The 23,514-nt window shown below is 46.0% G+C and overlaps 1 protein-coding gene and 1 non-coding gene across 2 annotated transcripts in view; one reads left to right on the plus strand and one right to left on the minus strand.

Annotated features, from left to right (window-relative positions):
* TGFBR3 (transforming growth factor beta receptor 3) overlaps nucleotides 1-23,514 on the minus strand; it is a 183,460-nt gene that overhangs the window by 62,935 nt on the left and 97,011 nt on the right. Inside the window, 1 exon segment of the mRNA XM_032487077.1 lies at nucleotides 8,184-8,321. Coding sequence (XP_032342968.1) covers nucleotides 8,184-8,321 — 138 coding nt within the window.
* Nucleotides 15,345-15,450, plus strand: LOC116666189. Its single transcript, XR_004323030.1, has one exon. It is a non-coding gene; the product is annotated as a U6 spliceosomal RNA (small nuclear RNA).

Genomic DNA, 23,514 nt, shown 5'->3' on the forward strand with positions numbered 1-23,514 from the left:
CCTGGGAGGCAGATTTCCCCCAACCCATGACGAGAAAAAAAAAAAGTTCTGCAATCTCCCTTAACAAAACACTTGCTTTGTCTACCAAACAGCTCTCTGGAGGCTGCCCACCACATGAACCAAGGGCACCAGAGATGTAACATTTGATATAACTGCCCAACACTTAGGAAGGGCAGATTTATCAGATTACCAGATCAGCCTTAAACAGTAAAGCCTTAAAGGATGGCATGGGATTCCACACAAAGAAACACCCGCCCGCCCCATCAGCGGAATTGAGTTTACTTAACCTCGGTCTGCTGAGTGAAAGCAAAGCCTTCGTAGAGCTGGGGCCCAGGCCTGCGCACAGACATGACGTGGCAAGCCCAGCAGAGGCAGGGAAGTCTGTGCTTGCATGAAGCTCCGGGACAGGATGTCTTGATCAGGAAGCACACACCCAGGCAAAGCTTGGAAGGCCGAGGGGCCGCCCGCCGGTACCGTCCACCAGCCCTACTGCAGCGAGCTAGGGCAGATCCAAGGGAGTCTTTCAAAACCTCTCTCTGGACCAGGATTGCCAGCTGAAACTGGACTCTTCCCAATGCTCTAATCACCACGGTGACATTTGGGAAGGGCCCTCTCACCATAGAAGGGCCAGAGCTCTTTCCTAGGAAATACGGTAGTTGACTGACCCTAGTTCATGAGAGGATCAAGCCCCTTATAATTAAGGCTTTTATGGACAAGCCGCAAAACCAAGAGATAAGCAGCCTCTGGAACAAAAATGCCTGGTACACAACCACTTGGAATATCCCACAGGACCCAGTGATTCATTCCACAAGAGACATTTTAAAAAAAGAAAAAGGAAGAACCAATCTTGAAACATTTAGTTGTTTAATCTGCCTTGAAGAGAGAATTTATTTGGGGAGAGACCTCCCTGGAAACTCCAAAATGGCACATCCAGACTCCTGGTATATAGGGGTGATGCTGTGGTTGAGCAGGAAGCTGGGCCGGGGTCCACAGCCTCGCCCCCTCGCTCAGCCTCACGGGGGAGCCGCCTTCGTGGCACTCGGGGTAAGAGGCTTCTCATTTTCTCTTATTTTCAGGATCAAACAATGGTACGAGTCCCACCGAATGGCAATTCCCCACCTCAGCCATCTCTCTCGCATCATGGGAAGCTCCCTGAGGGCAGGCAGTCCCCTCCATTTCTACTGAGCATAGCTCCAACATCCTGCAGGCACTGCAAACCGGGTGTTGGGTGAACGAACTCCTAGAGACGTAACTCATCATACCACATATGCTAATGTCCTGTTTTTCCAAATGTGGTGAGGACTGCCAAACGAGGGAAAGGAGGAAATTCAAAAAGAAAAAAAAAATCGTCTCCAGGTTTTAAATGCAGCACAGTAGAGAATACAGAACGTTTTAAAAGCAGACCTGAACGTCTGAGTCCCTCAGAGGGCGTTCCGGACGCCCAGCACTCAGGTACACGTCACTTGCACTCAGGGAAGGAACTTCTGGACATGTGCTGTGGGACAGTCTGCGCATGTCCCTTCCTGGAGCAGCGCTGAGCGTACATCTGGGGCCGTTTAACCACTGATTGGAAATTTCGCCTTCTGATTTCCAGTTAAATACTGGGCACAGGAAAACAAACAGCACTTGTTTTTCACTGAGCCTTGTCAGTCATCCAAACTGCAGTGCAGACCAGAGAACTGCCTGTGGTTTGGTGGCAGAGGCCCAAAATATTTGGGCTTTTTCCCCCCCAAGTTTAGGTAAAAGGAATAAACCGATTTTGGCGACCTCAGCCACTTCACCCACCCACCCCCCTCAGAAACACAAAACTAGCTTTTAAATATTAAGCGTGTTCCTGGTATTAATTTACATTTTTCATTAGGATTAAATTTTTATTTGTTTTTAATCCAAAGCCAATAGCATAGTTTGGTTTCTCTCATATATTTCAACTACCCTGCCCTGATCCTTACTTGGACTTGCTGAAGAGGCAATGTTCAGATCACTGTTTTCTGTTTCCAATTAGACTGGGACATAACATGCAAGCCGTTGTGCTCTCGGAGAGCCAAAGCTTGAGAGCTGGAGGAGCTCAGAGACCGACTGGTACCACCTCCCTGCTTTAGAGATGGGGACACTGAGGCCCGAGTGGTTAAGTGATTTTGTCCAGCGACTGATGAGCAGCTAGTGAGTGGCAGAACCAAGACTAGAACTTAGGCCTCCTGGCACCCAGGCCAGAGAGTGAACTAGGAACAAAAATCTGAGTTACTTCTGGGGAGAACCACCAGATAAAATACAGGGCACCTAGTTCAGTCTGAATTTCAGATGAGCAATGAATAACTCTTCAGTATGAATATGCCCCAAACACTGGAAACGCCACCTCGGAGACCAGTACTCCCTAGGCTCCCCTCCTCCACTCAAACGCACACACACATGCCTGCATTTCTTTTCCTGATTTTACCGACAAATGGCGGGGAAAAATAAATCACAGCACAATAACCCCAAGAGTAAATGAGGCTGGAGGAAGCTGCCGCTCATTTCTTGAGACTTCCTACTCCTAAGGCATCGTCCTCCCTCACGAGCGCGCAAAGCAACAAGCTGACATGAAAAGGCTTGAGGCTTCTCGTTATGCGAAGCCCGTCGTCAGGGTTTCATCTTGAGACTTTCTGCCTGTCCCATGCCCCTAAGTCTGCAGACCCTGCAGGAGAGAGTGCTTAGGTTTGTGACATAAATAAAGCAAGATTTTTTTAAAAATCATAGAATAAAGTAAAAATGATTTCAAAGTTTAGTTCATTGAATTTATATTATCATTTCTGAAAAGAATGCTGCAGCAACTTTTTTCCTAACAGCTTTATTGAGATTAACTCACCCTTATGCAAGTTATATTATATAAATTACACAATTATAACTATGACATTACAATTCCCCCTTACTATCTACTTTTCTGAGATATCAGTAACACTCGCCCTTTTGAACTGTACCATTCAGTGTTTCCAGTATGTTCACAATTGTGGTAACCTCACTACTGTCTAACTCCAGAGCATTGTTCTTATCCCCCAAGGACACCCCGCCCTCATCCTCCCAACTACTGATCTACTTTCTGTCTCTCTGGATTTGCATTTTTCGGAAATTCCAAACGAATGGAATCACACACTACGTGGTCTTTTGTGTCTGGCTTCTTTTATTTACATGTTTTCAAGGTTCATTCACGTTGTGGTATGAATCAGTCCTTCATTCCTTTTAATGGCCAAGTAATACTCCATTATGTGGACATACCACTCTTTTTTAATCCATTCATCAGTTAATGGACATTTGTGCTGTTTGCATTTTTTAATTATTATGAATAATGCTATTATGAACATTTGTGGACAAGTATTTCTGTGGACATATGTTTTGCCCAATTGTCTTCCAAAGCACCATCTTGCCTTCCACACCAGTGATGTACAGGGTTCTAATTCACCTACACCCTCAACACCATTTGTTATTATCTGCCTTTTTCACTATAGCCACTCAAGTGCATGTGAAGTGGCATCTCACTGCAGTTTTAAACTCGCATTTTCCCAATGACTAATGACATTGAGCATCTTTTCATGTGTTTATTGGCCATTTTACTTTTTTCCCTTTGGAGAAATGTCTATTCAAATTGTAGCATGTTTTTAAAGACAATCTAGTGTTGTGGCCCTTCCTAATCTTTTTAAGCAAACCCAGGTTAAAAGTTCAGATATCTATTGCACAGTTTAGCTACCCTACTTTCTCTCTGATGTGAAAATAATTGCATAAATAAAAATAACCTTAGATGGTCCTTCTGAGAGAGTTTTACTTGTAGTTTCAACATGACAGACTGAGAGAGTAGGGTTATTTTTATTCCTTTTGATGGCACTGAAGGACAGCTCGAACATATTCAATACTCTCTAGGCTGTCCCCACTCCCTGCCAAAGAAAACCTATAAGGCTGTGACAACTCCATCGTGTGTGTGTGTTTGAGGGAGAGAGAGACACCTACTCAAAGGCCCACCACTTGGCACTCAGCCTGAAATAATCACTCTTCATCCACTCCCATTTCCTAGGTAGCCGGAACAACCAGACACGGGAACCACACTTTTAGAAGAAACTCAATCCCACTTTCTCCCTGCCTGACACGATCCCTCTCATCAGCACTTGTGGGATCATGAGAAAGACTGAAAAGACTTAACAGAAAAAAACCAGATACCTTTTTAAAGTATTGAAATACATGTTTTTAGTCACCCTCGTGGGTGGTTGAGACATTTTGAGTAACATGAGGCCCTGCTAACCAATTATGAAAAGTTTCCTTTTTCAAACTGGGTAGCTATAATAATGCAGACATGACAACTTAGACTTAAAAGTCATTCACTCTGATAGAATAGATGCCATTACCTGAACTTTTCTTACCACCCTCCTAAAAAAAAACCAAAAAACAAAAATCTGTTAGTGTTGTAACTCTACCTAGAAAGTAAAGTCAGCTCTAAGGCAAGAATGCAAATCCTTCAGCAATGTGTGAAGGAGGAAGCAAGCACATACACATCTTAGGCTAAGTCAAGAGACCCAGGCTCTCTCCTTGGCTCCCGTAAGCCTTTGGGGTAAGTTTGGAGGAGACAGTCACGGAAATGGCTAAGCCTCAGTTTGCAAAGGCTCCATCGGCCTTTTGAAGTGTGTGGCTGAAACGCTATGTAAGATAATTTAGTTATGTTATCTCTAACCTCTAATTCTTAACTACAAAAAATGGATAAACAGAGCACTCCACTGGTCTTCCACCCAGATCCCTCTGTGGCCGTGGCGTCAAGGGCACGAGGAGACCCTGAACTCATTTCAGTTAGAGAGAGCAGGGGAAGAGCCCGCCCCTCCGCCCTCACTTCAGCACCGTCTCTGCGCCGGACAGCTGCCCAGCCCGTGAGAGAGCTTACGTCACTCGCTGTTGCCTGAGGGTCTGAGAACCTGGATGAGCACCAGATGTCCCCCCACCTCCTCAGGCCATGAAGAAATTCACAGAAGGCCACGTTCCCTAAAGCAAGCCTGCTGGACAGGTGTCCCAGAGTTTAAATCCTTGACTTCTCCCAGGGCCGCCTCCTTGTGTTGGTAATTTTATGTCCATCACTTGGTCTACAATCTCCTTACACGGGATAAACTCCAAATAGGGTTGATGTTAAATTGTTTACTAAAACTGTCTCCGGTTGTTCGTTGTCAGTACGTCTTAAACTGATGGCCAAGAAGCAGTTCTTACAGACCTTAACTAGAGAAAATAAATAATAACCAGGAGTAAGACACTTTCCCTTAAAAGTCACAGAGTGGCAATTTGAAGAAGGAATCCAGAAAGTGATCAGTACAATGACGATGTAAGTGACCCCCACTTCTCATCTGGACCTATAGCCCAGAGGAACAGGCACTCCTTTCAGTCTGGGGCCGGCCACACTAGACATTTCATAACCAGAAATGTAAATTCAACACCCTCCCCAGGTGTTCTCTGCTGTGACTAATAACAAATGGACACATAAATGGCAGGTAGCGTCTACGAAGGTCCCAGCGCCAGGACCCATACTGGACATTTTACACGTGATCTCATGTAATTAAGAAAACAAGCCCTTGTTGCTGGGACTATTATCATTCCCGTATTACAACTGAGGAGAGTCAGGCTTAGAGAAGTTAAATGCTTCGCCCAGGTTACTGCTTGGATTCAACTCAGAGCAGGCAAAGCCTTTGCTCAACGTGGTGGCCTCTGGCCTCGAAGGTACTGAGCCCCTGAAACAGCTAGCTGCTCCAGGAACTGCATCTCTGATTTTAGTGAAGGTGAATTTAAACAGCCACGCACGGCCAGTACCTACGGTATCGGACAGCACCGCTCTGCACCGCGAGGGCTGAGCAAGGACATGCCCTTATGATCACGGCCATTAGTCTTCCATCATGGACGCCATTAATTACAGCAGATGGACAACGCTTATGAGTATGAAGGGAACCAATTTAGCACAAGAGCTTGCAGAGTAAGTCCCCTCTGGGTTTGAATTTCAACTCCACCGGGAATCAGCCATGTGATCTGGGTCACTACTTAACCTCTCTAAATCTTAGGTCCTCATCTGTAAAAGCATCTGTAAAATGGGTAAACACCCGCATCGTCACAAGGTTACTGTGAGAACCAAATAAGACCAAGTACTGGAACACGTACACAACAACAATCGGAGTGTACGAGGTGCTAAATAAAGTGCTGATAACAGTGATAACAAGTAATTCTGACTTCTGGCCTTCTAAGTTTATAATAAGAGTTTCAATTCTCAGAAAAGGTTATAGTTTATTAGTAACTCCTATCTTGTAAATGTACTTTTTGAAAATTTTTCCTTTTAATGAAATACAGTCAGTTTACAATGTTGTGTCAATTTCCGGTGTACAGCAGTGTCTCAGTCACACACACACATGCACGTGTTCCTTTTCAGATTCTTCTTCATTGCAGGTTACTACAAGATATGGAATACAGTTCCCTGTGCTACGCAAGATAAACTCGTTTAGTAAATGCACTTCTGTGTTTAAAATTTTTTTATTTTGAAATTAAATCACATTCACAAAGTTGCAAGTACGGTGCAAAGAAGCCATGTGTACTCTTTAACTAGATTCCCCCGCTTTCAGCATCTTGCCATATTTGCTTCATTATTCTGTGTGCACATTGTGCCTTTTTTCTGAACTGTTTGGCTCTTTATCTCTTAATGCTTACGCGTATCATGCTCCCTAAGAAGGCTTTTCTCTCATACAAGAAAAGCACAATGATTAAACTCAAGAAATACAACACTGACGCAATCCTTTAATCTACAGGCTCGACTTCAGTTTCGTCTGTGTCCCCATAACAGCCTGTATGGCAACGCCCCGCTCCCTGCCCGGGGTCACATGAGACTTTTGGTCTCCTTCAATCTGGGGTGGCTCCCTCCAGCCTCTGTCTTTCACAACTAACGTTCTTGAAGAGCACAGGCCAGTTATACTATAGAAGGTCACTCAGTTTGGTCTTCACCAGTGTTTCCTTGTGATTAGACTCAGGCTGTATGCACTTTTGGCTAGAATAATACGTGATTTAAGGCCATGCAAACTGCTCCTCAGACTTCCTCCACCACCGCTGGATGGCTCCTGCCTCATCACCTTTTACCACGATGGTTACAAACTGCTGATTTTCTAACTGCATCCCTCCTTCTGCACTTAGCGATCGGCATTCTTCTATGGAGAGGAGCTCCCCCGTCTCCCCTTTCTACTCATTTATTTATCTGCTTATTGGCTGCATTGACTATGGAGTCCTGTTTTATTCGGTGGGTACCTTTGAGTTTTTAAAGGGAATCTTCAAATATAACTGACAAAAAACTACAGATCCGGATTAAGAGTCATGAATTAAGCAAAATGTATTCATTATGTAAGAAGAGGACAATTAACTGAGGCCTCGTCTTGTTCTGCTGCTTGTGGGCAAGAGCGGCCGCAGCGCCTGGGGCGTGTGGCCACCGCGGAGCGCACTGCAGGGCAGGACACGGACGTGCGGCTGCCGCAGCGGACAGCGTGAGCTCCTGTCACCACGGAGCACGCTGCTGCTCATCTTCAGACATGACATCATCCCCCAAAATTCCATCCAAACAACCATCAGCTTCTCCACAACTAGCAAACTTGAATGTTCTGGCAAACTCAGAGGGACATGATTTACAAATAGTAGGTAATATTTGGATCTTTCCACAAGAGCTGGGTTCCAGCTTTTTTATAAAACACAAATGTTTTCATTTTGGAGCTCAGTGTGTCACTTTCTCAACAAACAGATCCTCTTATCAGAAATCAGGCCTGTGTTATACACAAACAGAAAGGGTTTGCGTGTATTTATTTTGTGCTCAGAGACCACACACCTAGTGGCTGTGTACAATATTTACATTGCTCCTGATGCCACAGCGGGGCCGGTCTCAGAACCGAGACCAAAGCTCAGGCCACACAGAGCACGACTGCGGACCCTGCTCGCACGTGCCGACGAGACCTGACTCTCCAACCACAGAAGACGGCGTGAGGCTTTTGTCTTCTGTGAACGCTGGTCCGTGCCAACCAAATATCACAAGGAGAAAATCCAGACTTAACACACTGCGGACTCTGCTATTATTTCAGTGAAATAGGCCTTTTAAAAAGCCTCGCAAAGTTTTAGGGTCATTATATCCTTATGCTAAGGATCACTTTGGGAGGGTTTCAAACACTTACCAAGAAAAGTCTGGAGACCCCAGTTGCAAGCCTCTCTGTCTTCAGATGCCACTCCAGGGGCTGTGGGGAGTTGAGCAGGAACACGACAGGCTTGTGGTGGATGTGGACGGAGGAGATGGGATTCAGGTGCAGGGTGACCTAGGGAGAAGCCGAAAGAGGAGAGAAGTCTTGGCACTGGCTTTCCATTAAATCACTTCGCGTAGCAACCGGGGTACTTTTTCACAGCCCACCATCAACAGCAGCAAGCTACAAGCTAGTTCAGATTCTGGGAACAAGACATATTAGTTTGGACTGGGTGATACTGCCAATATCCGACCATTTTTTTACTATGAAAATGGCTATACTGTGTGATTCAACTCACACTAATCTCCACCAAAGCATGAACCAGCTCCCAGGAACAGCAGAACACAAACAAGCGGAACACACTTCTCTCAAAGCTGGAAAAGGCAAGATAAAGTCACCTTCCCTCAGGACCGCCTTCTCCTTCAAGTCAAATGACTAAGCTCAGAACCGAAGCACAGACCCTCCCGGGGGCAGGTCACCCCTCTGGGTCGCCAAAGATAGGACTTTGTTCTCTGCCAGGTAAGCTCCAAACCTCCACAAGGCTAAGAGAGCTCTGCCAAAGAAAAGCGCCCAAGCCAAGGCACAGGGGCTGCCAAGGGAGCTGCCAGGACTTTCGTCACCCCGGCTGTTAGCCTGCAGGGGTTTTCCAAAGAAACGAAGCGCAGAGAACACACGGAATAAAAGCTGATTGTATACAGTCCCAAAAAAGGAAAAAACAGGGAAGAAAACCATGAGCTTGGATAGGAAAAGTGCAGCCAGTTCTGACAGTGGGTCAACGACTACTGCAGGCTTCCACTGTCATCATGAGCGTCATCAGAGAGCACCTGTGAGGGGACCTGGACACAGCGGGTCCAGCACGCCCTCCCGGGGCACCTCCGCCCAGGTCAGCCAACCCCCCGGGGCACCTCCGCCCAGGTCAGCCAACCCCCCGGGGCACCTCCGCCCAGGTCAGCCAACCCCCCGGGGCACCTCCGCCCAGGTCAGCCAACCCGACACAGAGGAGCAAAGGGTGCTTTCCTGTAAGCACGTCTCACGCTGGCTTTCTGGACAGACAGGCGAGGCAAGACCCAAGAACCAACATTTGAATGAGATGAACTCAACCGAGAGCCTCACAAAGTGAAAAGGGAGGGAAAGGACAAAAAAGGAGTTAGCCAGAAAGGCACACACGGAGCGACATGCTGGGAATGACAGTACATCTCAGCCGTGATCCTCACGAGGATGTCATGGTCTCGATCCACAGATCTGAATCCACACTGTCATCGCGGGCAGAGCACTCCAAGCTGGATTACGTCTTCACAGTGGCTGCTGGCCTGCCCTGATCTCACTGTATCTGTACCTTCGTGGGGACGGCCTGTGACACCAGTGTCACTTACTACAGTGCACTCTCAGGTCACTGATGATGAGGTACAAACTTGGTTTCAGTGCCCACGCCTCAGCACACAGTAGGCACACAGTAAGTGCCACCTGGGCGTTTAACTCTCTACTTTTCAAGACCACGAATGTATTCTATGAATAATTTACACAATAGTATATAATACCACCTTGTTCATTTACTGTTGAATGTGTGTGTCAATTTTCAAAATAGGCTGCATGTACAGTCTGTGACTCAGTAGGCAAAGACGTGTGTTACATTTAACACTGTGCTTAATGCACAGCAGATTATTTAAATGACTGATTTATCACAGCAAATTCACAAGCTTATGTTACTTAAAAGGTAAAAGGAAGAAAAAAGGCTGAATATAATCATAGGCTCAAAAGGATTTAGTTTGCTAATTTACAGAAAAGTGAAAAAAAAACACACGAGCAAGACTCCAGCCGTCATGACTGTTTCTTCAAGGCTGCGGGGATCGTTTCTCGGCCAGCACAAGCAGCGTCCTAATGCACCTGACAGTGACGCCACGCACAGCTACTGCGACAACACGCTCCTGGGTCGCACAGAATCTGCCTCGGAGCCTCCCGGAGACACTGCCACACCTAGAAATAAACAGGCTGATCGCTACTATAGACAGGGAGGCGGCAGAACCGGAGCAGGGGACAAGGCTCCCACGGGAGCATTACGTGAACAGACAGACGCACGTTGCAGAACGCACACGCTAAGGAGAGGGAAGAAAGGAGAGGCGAAACCATTACTTGTCCAGGAACGCCCGAAGGCTGCAAAGAAACACTGTCACTAACAGTATGTGAAAAATTTCCAGATTTACTCATTCCAAGCCTGTTTATTGAGCACCAAGCTTAGCAGTGCACATCCACAGAGGGTGCATCAACTCTGCTGATGATTTTCTCTGCAGCCCTCAGGCATATGATTCTTCTTGGAGCTCTCAGATAAAATAGTAATAAATATATATCTCAAATGAACAAGAATTTAAAAAAAAAACTTAGGAAATGAAAAGAAAAATATGTATGAGACACATACTGGTGCTCAGATCCAAAGTTTTCCAGATGGTCAGAAGTGTCAAGGCCTGGCTCCTACCATCAAGGAAAGATTTCTAGGAGCCACGGCTCTCTGAGCTTTCCTGGAAACGGCTCCCTCTTCAATATGTGGCAGTGTCTGGCCAAGATGAATCCGCGACTCTGGCACATGGGGCCCAGGCAAAGCCCCAAAAACCATTTGGCAAAGAAGAATTGATACTAAGATTGGGAAATTAAAAGAAAAATATTCAATACTTGTTTAAAAAGATCATTTGGCAGGAACAGAGAGCCCCCCAAACGCCCGCGCACCTGGTCCCACAGCGACCTTCCCCCACTTGAACAAGCCCTGCGGAGGGGAGGACAGACACAGCTGAAAGCAACCGACAAAAGGACGAAGGCAGGAAAGCTCCTGCAGACGTGGGGAGAAGACGCTCAGAAGGGCTCTTAAAGAATTCCTGGCTAAGGCGCCTGCTTTCTCTCAGGCTGGGGGAAAAAAAAGAAGAAGAAGAAAAGGAGGGAAAAAGAAGAAAATCCTCTCTAGAATTAATTAGAGATGGACAGACCACAGTCACAAAGATAAGAACATTCTGCAGGGTTTTTTCTTGGGCAGACTGAAGACCAGAACTGGGACAGACTGCAGACCACAGAGAAATCCAGTAATTTTCAATTTGGAAACCCAAGCAATAGTTTAAAGAGTGGACTCTCAATCCTATGTCAAATTCACACATAAAAATAAGGGTCATAAGGGGCACCCCTTAGTCCATAGGCTTCACAGGCAATAACAGCCTGAACCTGGGGGCCGCGAGGCTGAAGGTGCCGGGCCAGACGGGTGCATCCCAAACAAGGGAACGACGGTCAGTCTCCAAGTGAGGGGCTTCTTGCTTCCCCTCCGGGGTCACGGAGCACAGGAAAACTCAATGCGGGTTATGAACCTTCTCTCCACCCACCCCCACCCCCACCAAAAAGCCCACATGCACATAAAACTCTCTGACAATGTCAAGGAAGTACGTCCACTGCAGGCCCATGAGCCCCAGGTTAAGGACTCATTAGCCCAGTGAAGGAATCCACCACAGAGAAGCAAGAAAACTCCAACGACAGAAACGGGTTCGCCCCTCTAATTAAACTGGAAATGACACCTTTGGTCTCCAGACATCGTTCCCTCAGGGAGAGAACTTAACAGGTGACAACTCAGAAGTGAAAAATCTCCACACGCAGCTCCGGGGGTCCCCGTGACTTCCTGAAGCCACACTTTAACCACGGTGGTCCATGAAGCCCAGCCCAAGAGGTCGGCTCTAGTCACGTTTGTCTCCGGCAGTGCTGACCGTTCAGCCTTCCGAATGGCGTGAGAAAATGCGAGGAAATGTGCCCTGCCGCGTCCCCGCTGTGGACACAGCTCCTCACACGCTGCTGACCCCTCCCCCAGCGGGGGGCGCTGACTGGCCCGGCCTGTGCCGGGGCATCTACCACGCCAGGCCTTCCGAGGCTGTCGGGGCACTTCAACAAACTGCTGGCTGTGACGAACGGATTTCTCCCGCTTCACAAATAAATTCGAAGTGAATCTTTTCTGAGTACTTTTCTGGGGAATCTGAACACAGTTTTGACCAAAGTGAAGGCCAACTCCAAGGAGCATAAAGCCTCTGAGTAGAAAGACAACCTTCCTGTCTCCCCTTTGGGAAGCATTATTATCAGAAAACACAGGGACAGTCTTCTCTGGACCTTGTCAGGGTGAAGACTCCAGTCCTCCAAAGATCGTCTTTGGAGAACAAAACGACACGTTGCAGCAAGCCCCGTGAGCCGCGTAATCTAAACGAGTTACACACCTGCTCACAGCGAGAAAAACCCTCCCCTCTGGAAGGAGAGACGCCATATGAAAACTGCTTTGAATTTCCCAAGATTCACGGTAGAGACGCAAGGTATTTCTACCACAGTGACTGCAAACTTTTCTCGTTAGTTGGGCCCCTGCTCCGGGGGTTTATTAAAACCAACGAAAGCAGAGCAAGCGAAACAGCTGGCATTACAGTCCAACAGTCGTCCAATTCTGCCAACGTGTCAGCGAGGCTCCATTTCAGCATTTCTGATTCTTGCAAAGTCCCTTTGCACCCGTGGAACAATGAAGTCATCCAAAACGCTACCAGAGGGACTCCTAGTCTCCAAAACCAGACCAAATAATGCTCTGAAATGGATGATCCAAAAATCAGTTTACACGAAGGCAGATAAGAAACGTGCTCCAGCACCAAGACCTGTAAACTCACACCCTGGTCTGCGTACAGCCAGATCCGTGCCCTCCGCAGAGGCACGCGGACATCCGCTTAGCAACAGCGTTGGCAGTAACTGAAAGCATCCCACATCTGCGTCTTGGAGCACTCATAACTCATACACACGCACACTGAGCATGAGCCTACCCAGGGCACTAGGGTCACCACAGCTGAACTCGAACTTCACTTACATCTGGGCAACAGGGCTTTTAGGAGCTCAAGTCTGACCCCAGATGCACCTGAAATGCGCAGCCAGTTGCTGGGGGTGGGGAACAGTGGCTGCTCTGCAGGATTTTACAGGGTCCCCCAGTCTGAGGAAACCCTACGGCCGATGTTCTATTTATCATTGCTTGTCTCTTGCCATTTGGGAATTGGTATAAAAAGATTTCCTTAAAATATTCTTGGAGGGGTGAATCTGGAGCTTTAAAACATTTCCTTATGATTTTATTTTTACATTTCTCTGAATCTCTGGAGGAACATTTCTCTGAATTTTTAGAGGAACATCAATCGGTGATGAATTCAAGGAGTCTTGACCCTCCTAACTGACTCTGCCCTACCTAGGGAGTCAACTGACCATTCACCTTGGTCTTAGCAGCGTTAAGGTCAAAGACTTCACTGCTATAGTAAATGACACCAAGTTCCTTCCCACTGGTTTTGTCTTGAAACACCTACCACGATGAGAGGGACACACAGTCGGTCAATCCCAAAGCTAATTCCTCCTTCCCCCAACAAGGACAGGATTCAGGATTCCCTGAGAGCCTCTGAAAATAATCTAATAAAACAACAGGGAAAAAATGGAAGTCTGAAATATAATGCAGAAATAAGTCTGCCCTCCCTGCTCTATATTTTGAATGCTCTGGAAAAATACTCAGGACTAAATTTGGGTTGGGGGTTGAGGGACAAGAGCTCATATAAACAGAAAAATATTTCTGAAACTACAGGCCATGACCTTCTAAAGGAGTCCTGGGAGAGATGCAAGGGGATTCCAGGGACCCTGGCCCTTCCTTCCCAGCGTCGTCCACAGCTCAGTGGCTAAGAAAGGGGAGACCCCAGGTGTGGGTATGTCCTGAGGTAAGGATGCTGCAGATGGCAAGTCTGAGAACACCGACAGGCATGTTTCCACTGTCCTTGAGCATTAAGCATCTGCTATCTGAATATGGGACTGTCCATGTCACTAACACACCACAGCCTCTCAGGATTCTTGCCTGCGTCACTTTCCCGCCAGCCCCTGGAGGGACATGTGTGTCCAGCTCCAAGTGCAACCTCCAGTGGGATCTTCCCTGTCCTGCAGGCAGAGCTGGACCTTGGAGAGGCTCCCTTCTGCAGGGCACCAAAGTGAGCTGTTCAGATATCTGTCCTAGACCCCGTCCTCCCACTACATTGTGAAATCCTCAGGGCAGTCTTCAAGGGCAGAAACTAAGTCATGCTCATTTCTGCATCCTTGGACCTAGCACAGGGCTCGACATCTAGTAAGCAGTCAACAAGTTTTCTGAAAGATGAATAAAAGTTCTTCACAAAATGTGACTTAAGTAATGGTTACAGGGCCGTGTTGTTGTGCGTTTCTGGCCAACAAGTGGCGGTGGTGGTCTAGTAAAGAGAACATGAACTTCACTATCAAGTTCTATTTGAACTTTAAAACACAGTCAAGAAAAACAAACAGATTCCAACTCACACTACCAAAACACATGGCAGGGGCTGCCCGGAGCGCGTGCTGGAGACAATTCCGAGGCCACGGCCGGGCTCTGCCGAGAATCAAGGCCGCATCGCCACCCTCTGCTGTGTGTGCGCTGGGCGGAGCAGCCCCTGCGCCCTGTGGGGGAACCACACCAGGCAAACAGAAAGCAGGATGTTTTTATTAGCTTTTACACTTGCGCAAATGCAAATATGTAAAATGTAGGAAAAAAAAAAAAAGAAAACTTCGGAGCATGCTCTCCCTCTCAGGGACAGATGATAGAGAGAAAAATTCTGACCAAATATTCTACTATCTTTTAGAGGCACAGAATTTTAAATGATTTTCATTCAGGCAATGAAGTGTGTTAGAACAGTCAGAAATTAAACTAGACAAACTGAAGGAACTCAGTATTTGCACACCGATTAATGTAGAAAAAAGTTTGCTTTTATTTTTTACATTCCTTGTCATATCTAATAAACAGATGGATTCCAAACGCTTTATTATTGTTTCTAACACTAATATATAACCAAAGCCTCACATAAATGTACTGTGTAAATTTATTTTCTCTCAACTTCTGCTTTTTATAATGGGCCTGAAATTGTTTTTGCTACTTAACAGTTCAGTAAGCCAGGACTTGGACACGTGTATGCCTATGGCAGTAGGATGCCAGAGTGCCTGCATGTCAGCACTTCATTAAACAGAACTAAATAATAAAGAAAATCACGGGAAGCCCAGCAGGTGCTGGTTTACAAAGTAGGCACCGTGCTTGCTTCGGCAGCACATACACTAAAACTGGAGCAAGACAGAGGAGAGAGGCGTGGCCCTGTGCAAGGATGGCGTACAAATCCGTGAAGTGTCCCGTATAAAAAATAGGCGTAGCAAGAACCCAATTCCCGCGTGATCTGAGCACTGAATTAATCATCGCCATCTGCCAACTGCAGTTAGGCATCGCAATAGAAATGGCTGCTCACATACCATCCTAAAGTTAGCAAACATACTGATGTTCAGGTAGTGATTAAATTTAATTTGATGCTCTAAGCATCAAAGGATGGCATTTGGATTCTCCTGAGCTAGTACATTAACCTGAAGCTGGTCAGGAATTCTGAATGGGCGTACAGTGTCACTTTTCTAGCATGAACAAGAAGTCTGGTAAGGAGTAATTGCTAAGACACGGACGCCCAAAAATGCCACGCTTGGGTTACCAGGAACAGTGCTGTCAGCAGTAGTGACAGTCACTGGTGCCGCGTCCCAAGGAAAGACGGTAAGCATGTCCACGCGTCCCCGGGTTAAGACTTGCTGCTCTCATCAAGAGATGCTGTGCGTAATTAATCATTCCCATTTTAAAGATGAAGAAATTGGTGCTCAGAGATAGTAATTTATCCAAAGGCACATGGCTAGAAAGTGGCAGTGCGAAGCACAGGGTGAATGCCTATCTGTCCTTTTCTTTCTCCGCACCTTCCCACCCCGCCCCACCCTTAATCTTAATGTTGGCCCCAGGGCACGGGGCTGGGGCTGGGGAGCTGTTCTACGGGAGTTAAGAGGCAGGAACTATTTTGTTTCTGGAAAAGAGGGAAAGATAAAGAAGAAAGGACGGGGCTGAGCTGTGAGCAGGATGACGGGAAGCCAGCACAAGCCGAGAGGTTGGTGAGACTCCACAGGACGGTCGGCACGTATTTTTATGAACAGTGATGTCTACAGCGCCAGCTACAGTTGTTTGAACTGCTTTGATGTAAAGCCTCCGCTATCTCCTCTGCAAAACCTTTAATAATGCTCACTGTTCTCAGGAACACTACGGAATGCAGATGGTGTTGGTTGCTTTTCAAATCCAAGCGAATCCAGTGTATCTCAGACATGTCACATGCAGGACTGTAAACCCAGGCAGTGGAGAGGCCATGAGGACCCTGAGGCTCTGGCAGTCTGCAGAAACATGCCCTTCTCTGGGTCTCTACAAACTACGGAATTAACGGACGTGTGAGCTAATCATTCCTTGAGCTCCAGGGGCTCCAGCTGAGATGTGGATAAGACCAAATTACTCTCTAAGGAAACTAAATTCTGGTCACGGTAGGAAAACCTGGGGAATTCTGTGACGTCTGGCTTCCTCTGAAAGCGCTCACGGAAACAACCCCTGAAAGTCACCCCACCAGCCCCCTCTGCGTATTCTGGCCCCATCCAGCCAGGTTAGAACCTTAGGCAGGACGTTCTTGGAGGAACTTCAGCCTCGGCATTACACGGCCTGTCTTGAGGGAGCGAGAAGAAACAACGCACAGGTCCCAGGTGGGAGAACATGTCAGTCTGTGTCTGGGGAGCATTTTTCCTGAAAAAGCATTATCGTCTTTGATTAAATGCTCCACTATCTTTTAGAGGCACAGACTTTTAAATGCTTTTAATTCAGGCAACAAACTATGTCAGAACAGCCTAATGCGCAAGAGAGCAAATACAGTCTGCAGGGTTTGCACTCGAGTTCAGTATTTCGTTCATTCTCCTCCTCAAATCAGTGTCCCCTAAACCCTCTAACGAGTTTTCAGGATAAGACCTGTGACCACAGAAGGCAGAAGGAACGTTGCTAAATCGCGCATACGGAATTCGCCCTGCTGTAGCTGTAAGTGTCCAAGATGGATAATATTTCCTGAGGTCAATACTGAAGGGTTTAATTTCCTATTTTCTTCAGGCAGCATTAAAAGTACTTCAGTACAGTTGTCCTAACTGGAAAGGGACAAAGTTGCACTGCAGAGCAGAACACCTGGTAACAAATGTCTTATAGTTACACTCTACCCCTAAAATCCTTTAAGCACTTAACTAATAACCTGAAGGAAAAAGGAAAATAAAAAGTAAAAGAAAGAAAGAAGCAAAGACTAAGTTGTAAGAAGTCTGAACGAGGTTCCTTATTTAGATCAAGAATGATCCTGCTGCGGGGAGGGTACAGCTCAGTGGTAGAGCGTGTGCTTAGCATGCACGAGGTTCTGGGTTCAAGCCCCAGTGTCTCCTCTAAAAGTAAACAAATACACCTAATTACCCCCCCCCAAAAAAAAAACTAAAAAAAAAAAGTCCTGTTGACATTTCTTTACAAGTAAAGCAGAGTTGTGTGCCATGGAGGGATCAGGAATAGACTTGACCTCAGAATGAACCAAGTGCAAATTCTAACACGAATCATTTGATTTTGAAGTCACATAACCGATACTATCCCAGCCGCCTACGTCCCAGTAAGGAAGACACTGTAATGAGGCAACACCACACAAGCCGTCAGCAACTTCAAACCCTGAGACACCAAGCCACGGTGCTGGGAATCGGGGAGCACAAAGAAACAGAAAGGGAAGGAGGCAACAGCCACGCACTTCCAGGGGAGCAATCAACATCGCGTCCCGTTTGCCGCGGGGAATGTGAAGTCCACCCTCAACACGGGGAAATACTAACTGCCTTAGCTTTTTATACAGTCTCACTTTGTAGATGTAAAATGACTTCTTAAGAAAGCTCCTCATCTCTGAATGTCACATGGAAGGCACATCTGAAGCAGCTGTATTTAAAGAGAGTCCGACAGAATCACAGAGGCTTGGCTCCCCCGCCAGTGGGGAGGCACAAGCTGCCTGCCACGTAGCACGTCTCTAAAGGGCTTCCTACTTCTGACCAAAGTCTGGAAGGTCCTGAGCGACATCAAGGTCAGGGGCTTGAGCTCTGTTTCATGGTTCCGTCAAGCCCCAAACGCCTGTGAAGTCAACAGCCACTGGTCATCTACTTCTCATTCTCAGTGAAACGGCTGTCGCCAACCATTCTGTCTCCGACTCATCCTTTGAAAATATTATCAGCAGTAAGTAGAGCCAAATGGGGAAAGTTGGGGGGGGGGGAGCTGCATTATAAAATATTCAGGTTTTGATTATAAATTTAAATATTCCAAAATTACCAGGAACTTGTAGACATAATTAAGATTCTCTGGCATTCGGGATGTTTGACCAGAAATAAGAAATCTGACTTATAATGACAAATTTCTCTATGAAAATGTGATCTGAAATAAGCAAAATGTGTGGTATATCCATACAATGGAGTATTATTTGACAATAAAAAGAATAAAGTATTGATACATACAACATAGATGAACCTTGAAAATATGTGAAATGAAAAAAGCCAGATACAGAAGCCCACGTTTCATGATTACCTTTATATGAAATGCCCAAATGTCCCCAAAGCAGGCAGATGCAAAGAGATGGAAAGCAGCTGTCAGGGGCTGGGGGAGGGGGAAAGTGGGACAGATTGCTAATTGGTGTGGAGCTTCTTTCTGGAACAAGAGGGTGGTGACGGTGGCACTACACTGTGAATGTACAGACATCACTGAAATGTACACTTCAAAATGGCTAAATGGTAAATGTTGTAGGTTTACTACACACCAAAAAAAAAAAAAGTGACTTGAACTTTCATACAGGATAAACCTGACCAAGTCTTGAGTTTCCAGTCTCATCTGGAAAGACCTTCACGTGATTCTACAAGGAACTGGGTGCATTTAAGAAGGCTGAATGGTCGCATGGGTCCTCAGGACTCCAGATCTGAGACAGTCACACCAAAGGCACACACTAGCCAGCCAGCCAGCTTCAGACAGTGGCCTGTGTTTCCTGTGCATGCTTTTCATTTATTCAAACAGCATTAATTAAGTACCTATAAGGTGCCAGGCACCATGCCAAGTACTGGCAACAGAAACACGAGTAAAATGCAGCCTGTTTTTCCCCAGTTTGCTCATCACAGTCCAGAGGGAAGACGGACACCCGAAGAGATGATTCTAACACAGCACCAAGACTGCGCCACCTCCGGAGCGAGCGGGGAGAGAAGACGTCCGGGGTCTGGGGGGTGGCAGCGGCTGGGCCAGGCCGGGCTGGGCCGGGCCCTCCACAGGGCAAAGTGGACCTAACTCCTCCACAGAAGCAGGCAACAGCTGTCAGTGGGATTAATTCTCTTGTTTCTCCCACTCCTCAATTTTCTGAACTGCTTAGATTGGCTGGATGACCACTAAGAGATACGTTAGAAGCAAAATTCATAAACAAGTATAAACTGGACTGGATGACCACCAAGATCCCTGCTGACCAGTCTCGGGATTCTGGCTTCATCACTGAACACTTTTCTTAAGACTTTCAGAATCTCCGCACCCACTTCCTATTTCATCTACTTTCTAAAGAAGTTTGCTAAATTCGTTTTTAAAGATCCATGTATTTCTTTAGTAAGCAATCCAGTAAAACACTTGAGAGTGCCTCTCAACAATAATCATTTCAAAAGAAAATGATGCTGAATAAAGCAAATCTATCAGGGAAGTCACGGCAGCCCCTCAGAATTTCATGAAGAGTCCAGAACTCTGTTGTGGAAGGTCCAGGCACGTACGTCCACGTCTTGGTGTATGTAGGTCTTTGGGAGTTTGTTGTCTTGCTCATAAGCCCAGATTCCAAAATCAGAACTAGCTTTGAACAAGCCATTATTCTTCATTACATATTAAATCTCCTCAAACCTTAGAAGAGATCAGAGCAATCCCATAGGATACTTGAAAAGGTTAAATAATTTGTACTTATGCTAAATATAACTCTTTGTAAACTCTAATGTGTGAGGAAATTTTTACTATTCTCTCAAAGAAAGATGACAAAAAGTTAAACTTTTCAGACCATTATTGGGGGATAATATTCTATAATAACTTTGTTTCTTTCTTAACTAGAGAAACCTGATACAGTCAGAGTCACTATCAGATTCCACATCCTTAAGCAAACACACTTTTCAATCAGAGTTAACAAGTAGCAAAACTATATGGTTTTTGTTTCTTTTTCTATTAATTATCCACTTACCATGGAAGGTCCCCAGTTAGCAGTGAAAAATAAAGCATGATGTACAAAATGGATATGGTCCCTTTTAGGACAGTGAATGACCAGATGTTTCATGGAGATGAGGGGGTCTTAAATTAGCCTCAAGCTAAACTTCTTTATATCTATATACACACACACACAATTTTTAAATGTTACTTTCAATTTACAGTTATTACAAAATATTGGCTATTTTCCCTGTGTTGTATAATACATCCTTGAACCTTCTTACACCCAAAAGTTTGTGCCTCCTGCACCCCAACCCCTACTTTGCCCCTCCCCCCGCCCACTGGTCACCACTAGCTTGTTCTCTATAACTGTGAGTCTGTTTCTTTTTTATTGTATTCACTAGTTTGTTGTATTTTTTAGATTCCACATATAAGTGATATCATACAGTATTTACCTTTCTCTGACTTATTTCACTTAGCATAGTGCCCTCTAAGTCCATTCATGTTGTTGTTGCAAATGGCACAGTTTCATTCTTTTTTATGGCTGAGTAGTATTCCTCTGTGTGTGTGTGTGTGTGTGTGTGTGTGTGTGTGTGTGTGTGTGTATACACACCACATTTTCTTTATCCATTCAACTGCTAATGGACACGTAGGGTGCTTCCATATCTTGGCTGTTGTAAATAATGCTGTATGTAAATACAGCTGTCGTAAATAATGCTGCTATGAACATAGCCTCAAGCTAATCTTAAGAATGTCTTAACACCTAAGAGACTGCCTTTTAATTAATACTTTATGGTTTAAAATGGGACCCATAAAGTGAAATATGACTAATTACCATTGCATAATGATTGAGACCATGAACACTTGCACCAAACTCTCTGTGTTCAATTCCAGCTCCATTAATTCCTTAGCTGTGTCACCTTGGACTAACTGCTTGACCTCTCTGTGCTGCTGTTTCTTCATCTAAAAAACAGAATCACCGTGTCTACTTTTTAGCGTTATTATGAGTAGTCAATAAGTTAACACTTGTAGAGCATTCGTAACATGCTTGCACCAGAGTTACAGAAAACCGTGTACTAGTTACAGACAGGTCCTCAGCATGTTTCAGGAACTTTGCACACTCACAACCCGAGGCACAGGGGAATTTTTTCCTACAAAGATGGATCTCCCAGGCCTTCTCAACCCCTTTCCTTCTTGTAAAGTGCTCTCCATTCGTTACCGTGGAACCGACTCCTAGCAGTGCTATTTACAAACTGGACATACTGCTCTACGGCGATCTGGAAAATCTCAAGGGCAAACTGTATGCGACCACATGCAAACTCATCAAATTACACTTCTCAGTTCTGTTTAGAAAGAGGCAGAACTATGGGCTAACACACTTCATTTAACTATAGTTTCATATTTTCACCTGGGGTAAATTTTGTTCACCTCAGAAAAAATACCACACTCTTTTGGAAGACTTGATGTTATCAGTGCCCCGATGAGGAAGAAGGCAGCTCTTCCCAGCGGCGCTCCTGGCCGACGTCCAGCTGACCCTCCTCTCGCAGCATCTAGCACCTGCTGCCTAGTCCTAGGTTAAGTCTGTACACAGAGTATCTGAGAGGAGGGGGGCGGGGCTTGTCACTGCCTTAGCTCCTAGGCTAATACCTGGCACTTAGACAGAACCACGTGATATTTAATGATGAATAAATGAACGAACAAATGAATGAATCAATAAGCAAATTTTAAAACATAATTTAATTTCTTCCAAGATCTATGTTTTCTTCCAGGTTGGCCAGTGTCTCCTGTAACCCAGTCCTTTGGGTCATTCTGCCTTCTTTCCTAGATTACAGGCCGTCTGACCTGGTGGATAAGAGCGGTGACTCAGAGCCAGCTGGGATCTCAGCTCCCCGTCTGCTGGCCGTAGGGCCTCGAGCACGCTCAGGCTCTCGGGGCATCAGTGTCACTGACCGTAACGCGGGGGCAATGCCTCCGCCTACTCCACCAGACGTCAAAGGATTAAGCATGTCATAGGCGCAGAACATGGAGGGCGGGGACTGGCACACAGTGAGTGCTCTGTAAGTGTTTTGCTATTATCACTTCCGCCATCTAAAACCATGGTGATTTTTCTCCACTCCCTTGGTCCCTACGGAAGGAAGATTTTATCTATATCGTCCTCCACTGAAGTTTAAAGTCAAAACAGTTCTTCTCACAGTCCCCTAAACATCAAACTGCTGGCCCCTTAGACCCAGCCCACTCCTTCTCCTAAACCGGCTTCTCCTGCCTGGCACACACACACGCCCCACTACGCTTCTCCTTTGCCACCACTCTCTTTCTTCCCTACCTGGCAACTCCACAAACTTCATCAGTTACTCTCCCAAAGCTCTTACTTGCATCGTTATCATGACCAGCAACCCTCCATGGCTCACTAAACTGGCTTCACCCAGACTTGGAGATACTTCAAAGTTCTCATATGATTTGGGAGAAGGGTAGAGAGCTGTTTGTTTTGAAATACGACATGTCCTGAATGAGACGTCCTGTTTCCACGTATTTGTTTACCCTGACACAAATCAGCTACTCTTGGGTTTGCTGCAGGCTTGTGAAGACCTCCACCAGATACAATACCAAAAAGGCGGAGACAGCTGCAAAGGTTGCCGTTTCCCTGGAGACGGGGTTTCACGGAAGGCTGAGAATCGCCACAGCAACCGGACTGCAAAAACAGTCCGTGGGCTTCAGCCACGGCTCTGGTGAAGCGATTTGCGCTCCGTGAAAAGGCTGGGGCACAGAGGTTGAAAAATGATCAAAGTAAACACTGCTCTTTGAGCACCATTTTGTTGTGCTGATCTCAAGGCATCAAGTCACAGCATCGAAGTCCTGTTGTGAAAGGCGCACATCGGGGCCAAGGACTCGCGAGGCTGCACTGACTGCTCTGGTGCGAAGGTCTAGAGATAAACTCACCACATATTTCCAAAACAACCATTTCCAATCTGCTCTAAGAGCAGACCAGGGTAAAGACGTATGCCATTATATCAAGTTACCCTGCCCAGGCTACAGCAGCTGTTGGTCCCAACCCTGGATTTGAAGGAGAGAGAGAGAAAAAAGAGAGAGAGAGAGAGAGAAGAGAAAAGGTGATTTTTTAAAATTAAATCTCAGACTTTATTCCATACTGATCTTACCTGCACC

The sequence above is a fragment of the Camelus ferus genome, chromosome 9 (genome assembly GCF_009834535.1).
Source record: "Camelus ferus isolate YT-003-E chromosome 9, BCGSAC_Cfer_1.0, whole genome shotgun sequence".
NCBI lineage: Eukaryota > Metazoa > Chordata > Mammalia > Artiodactyla > Camelidae > Camelus > Camelus ferus.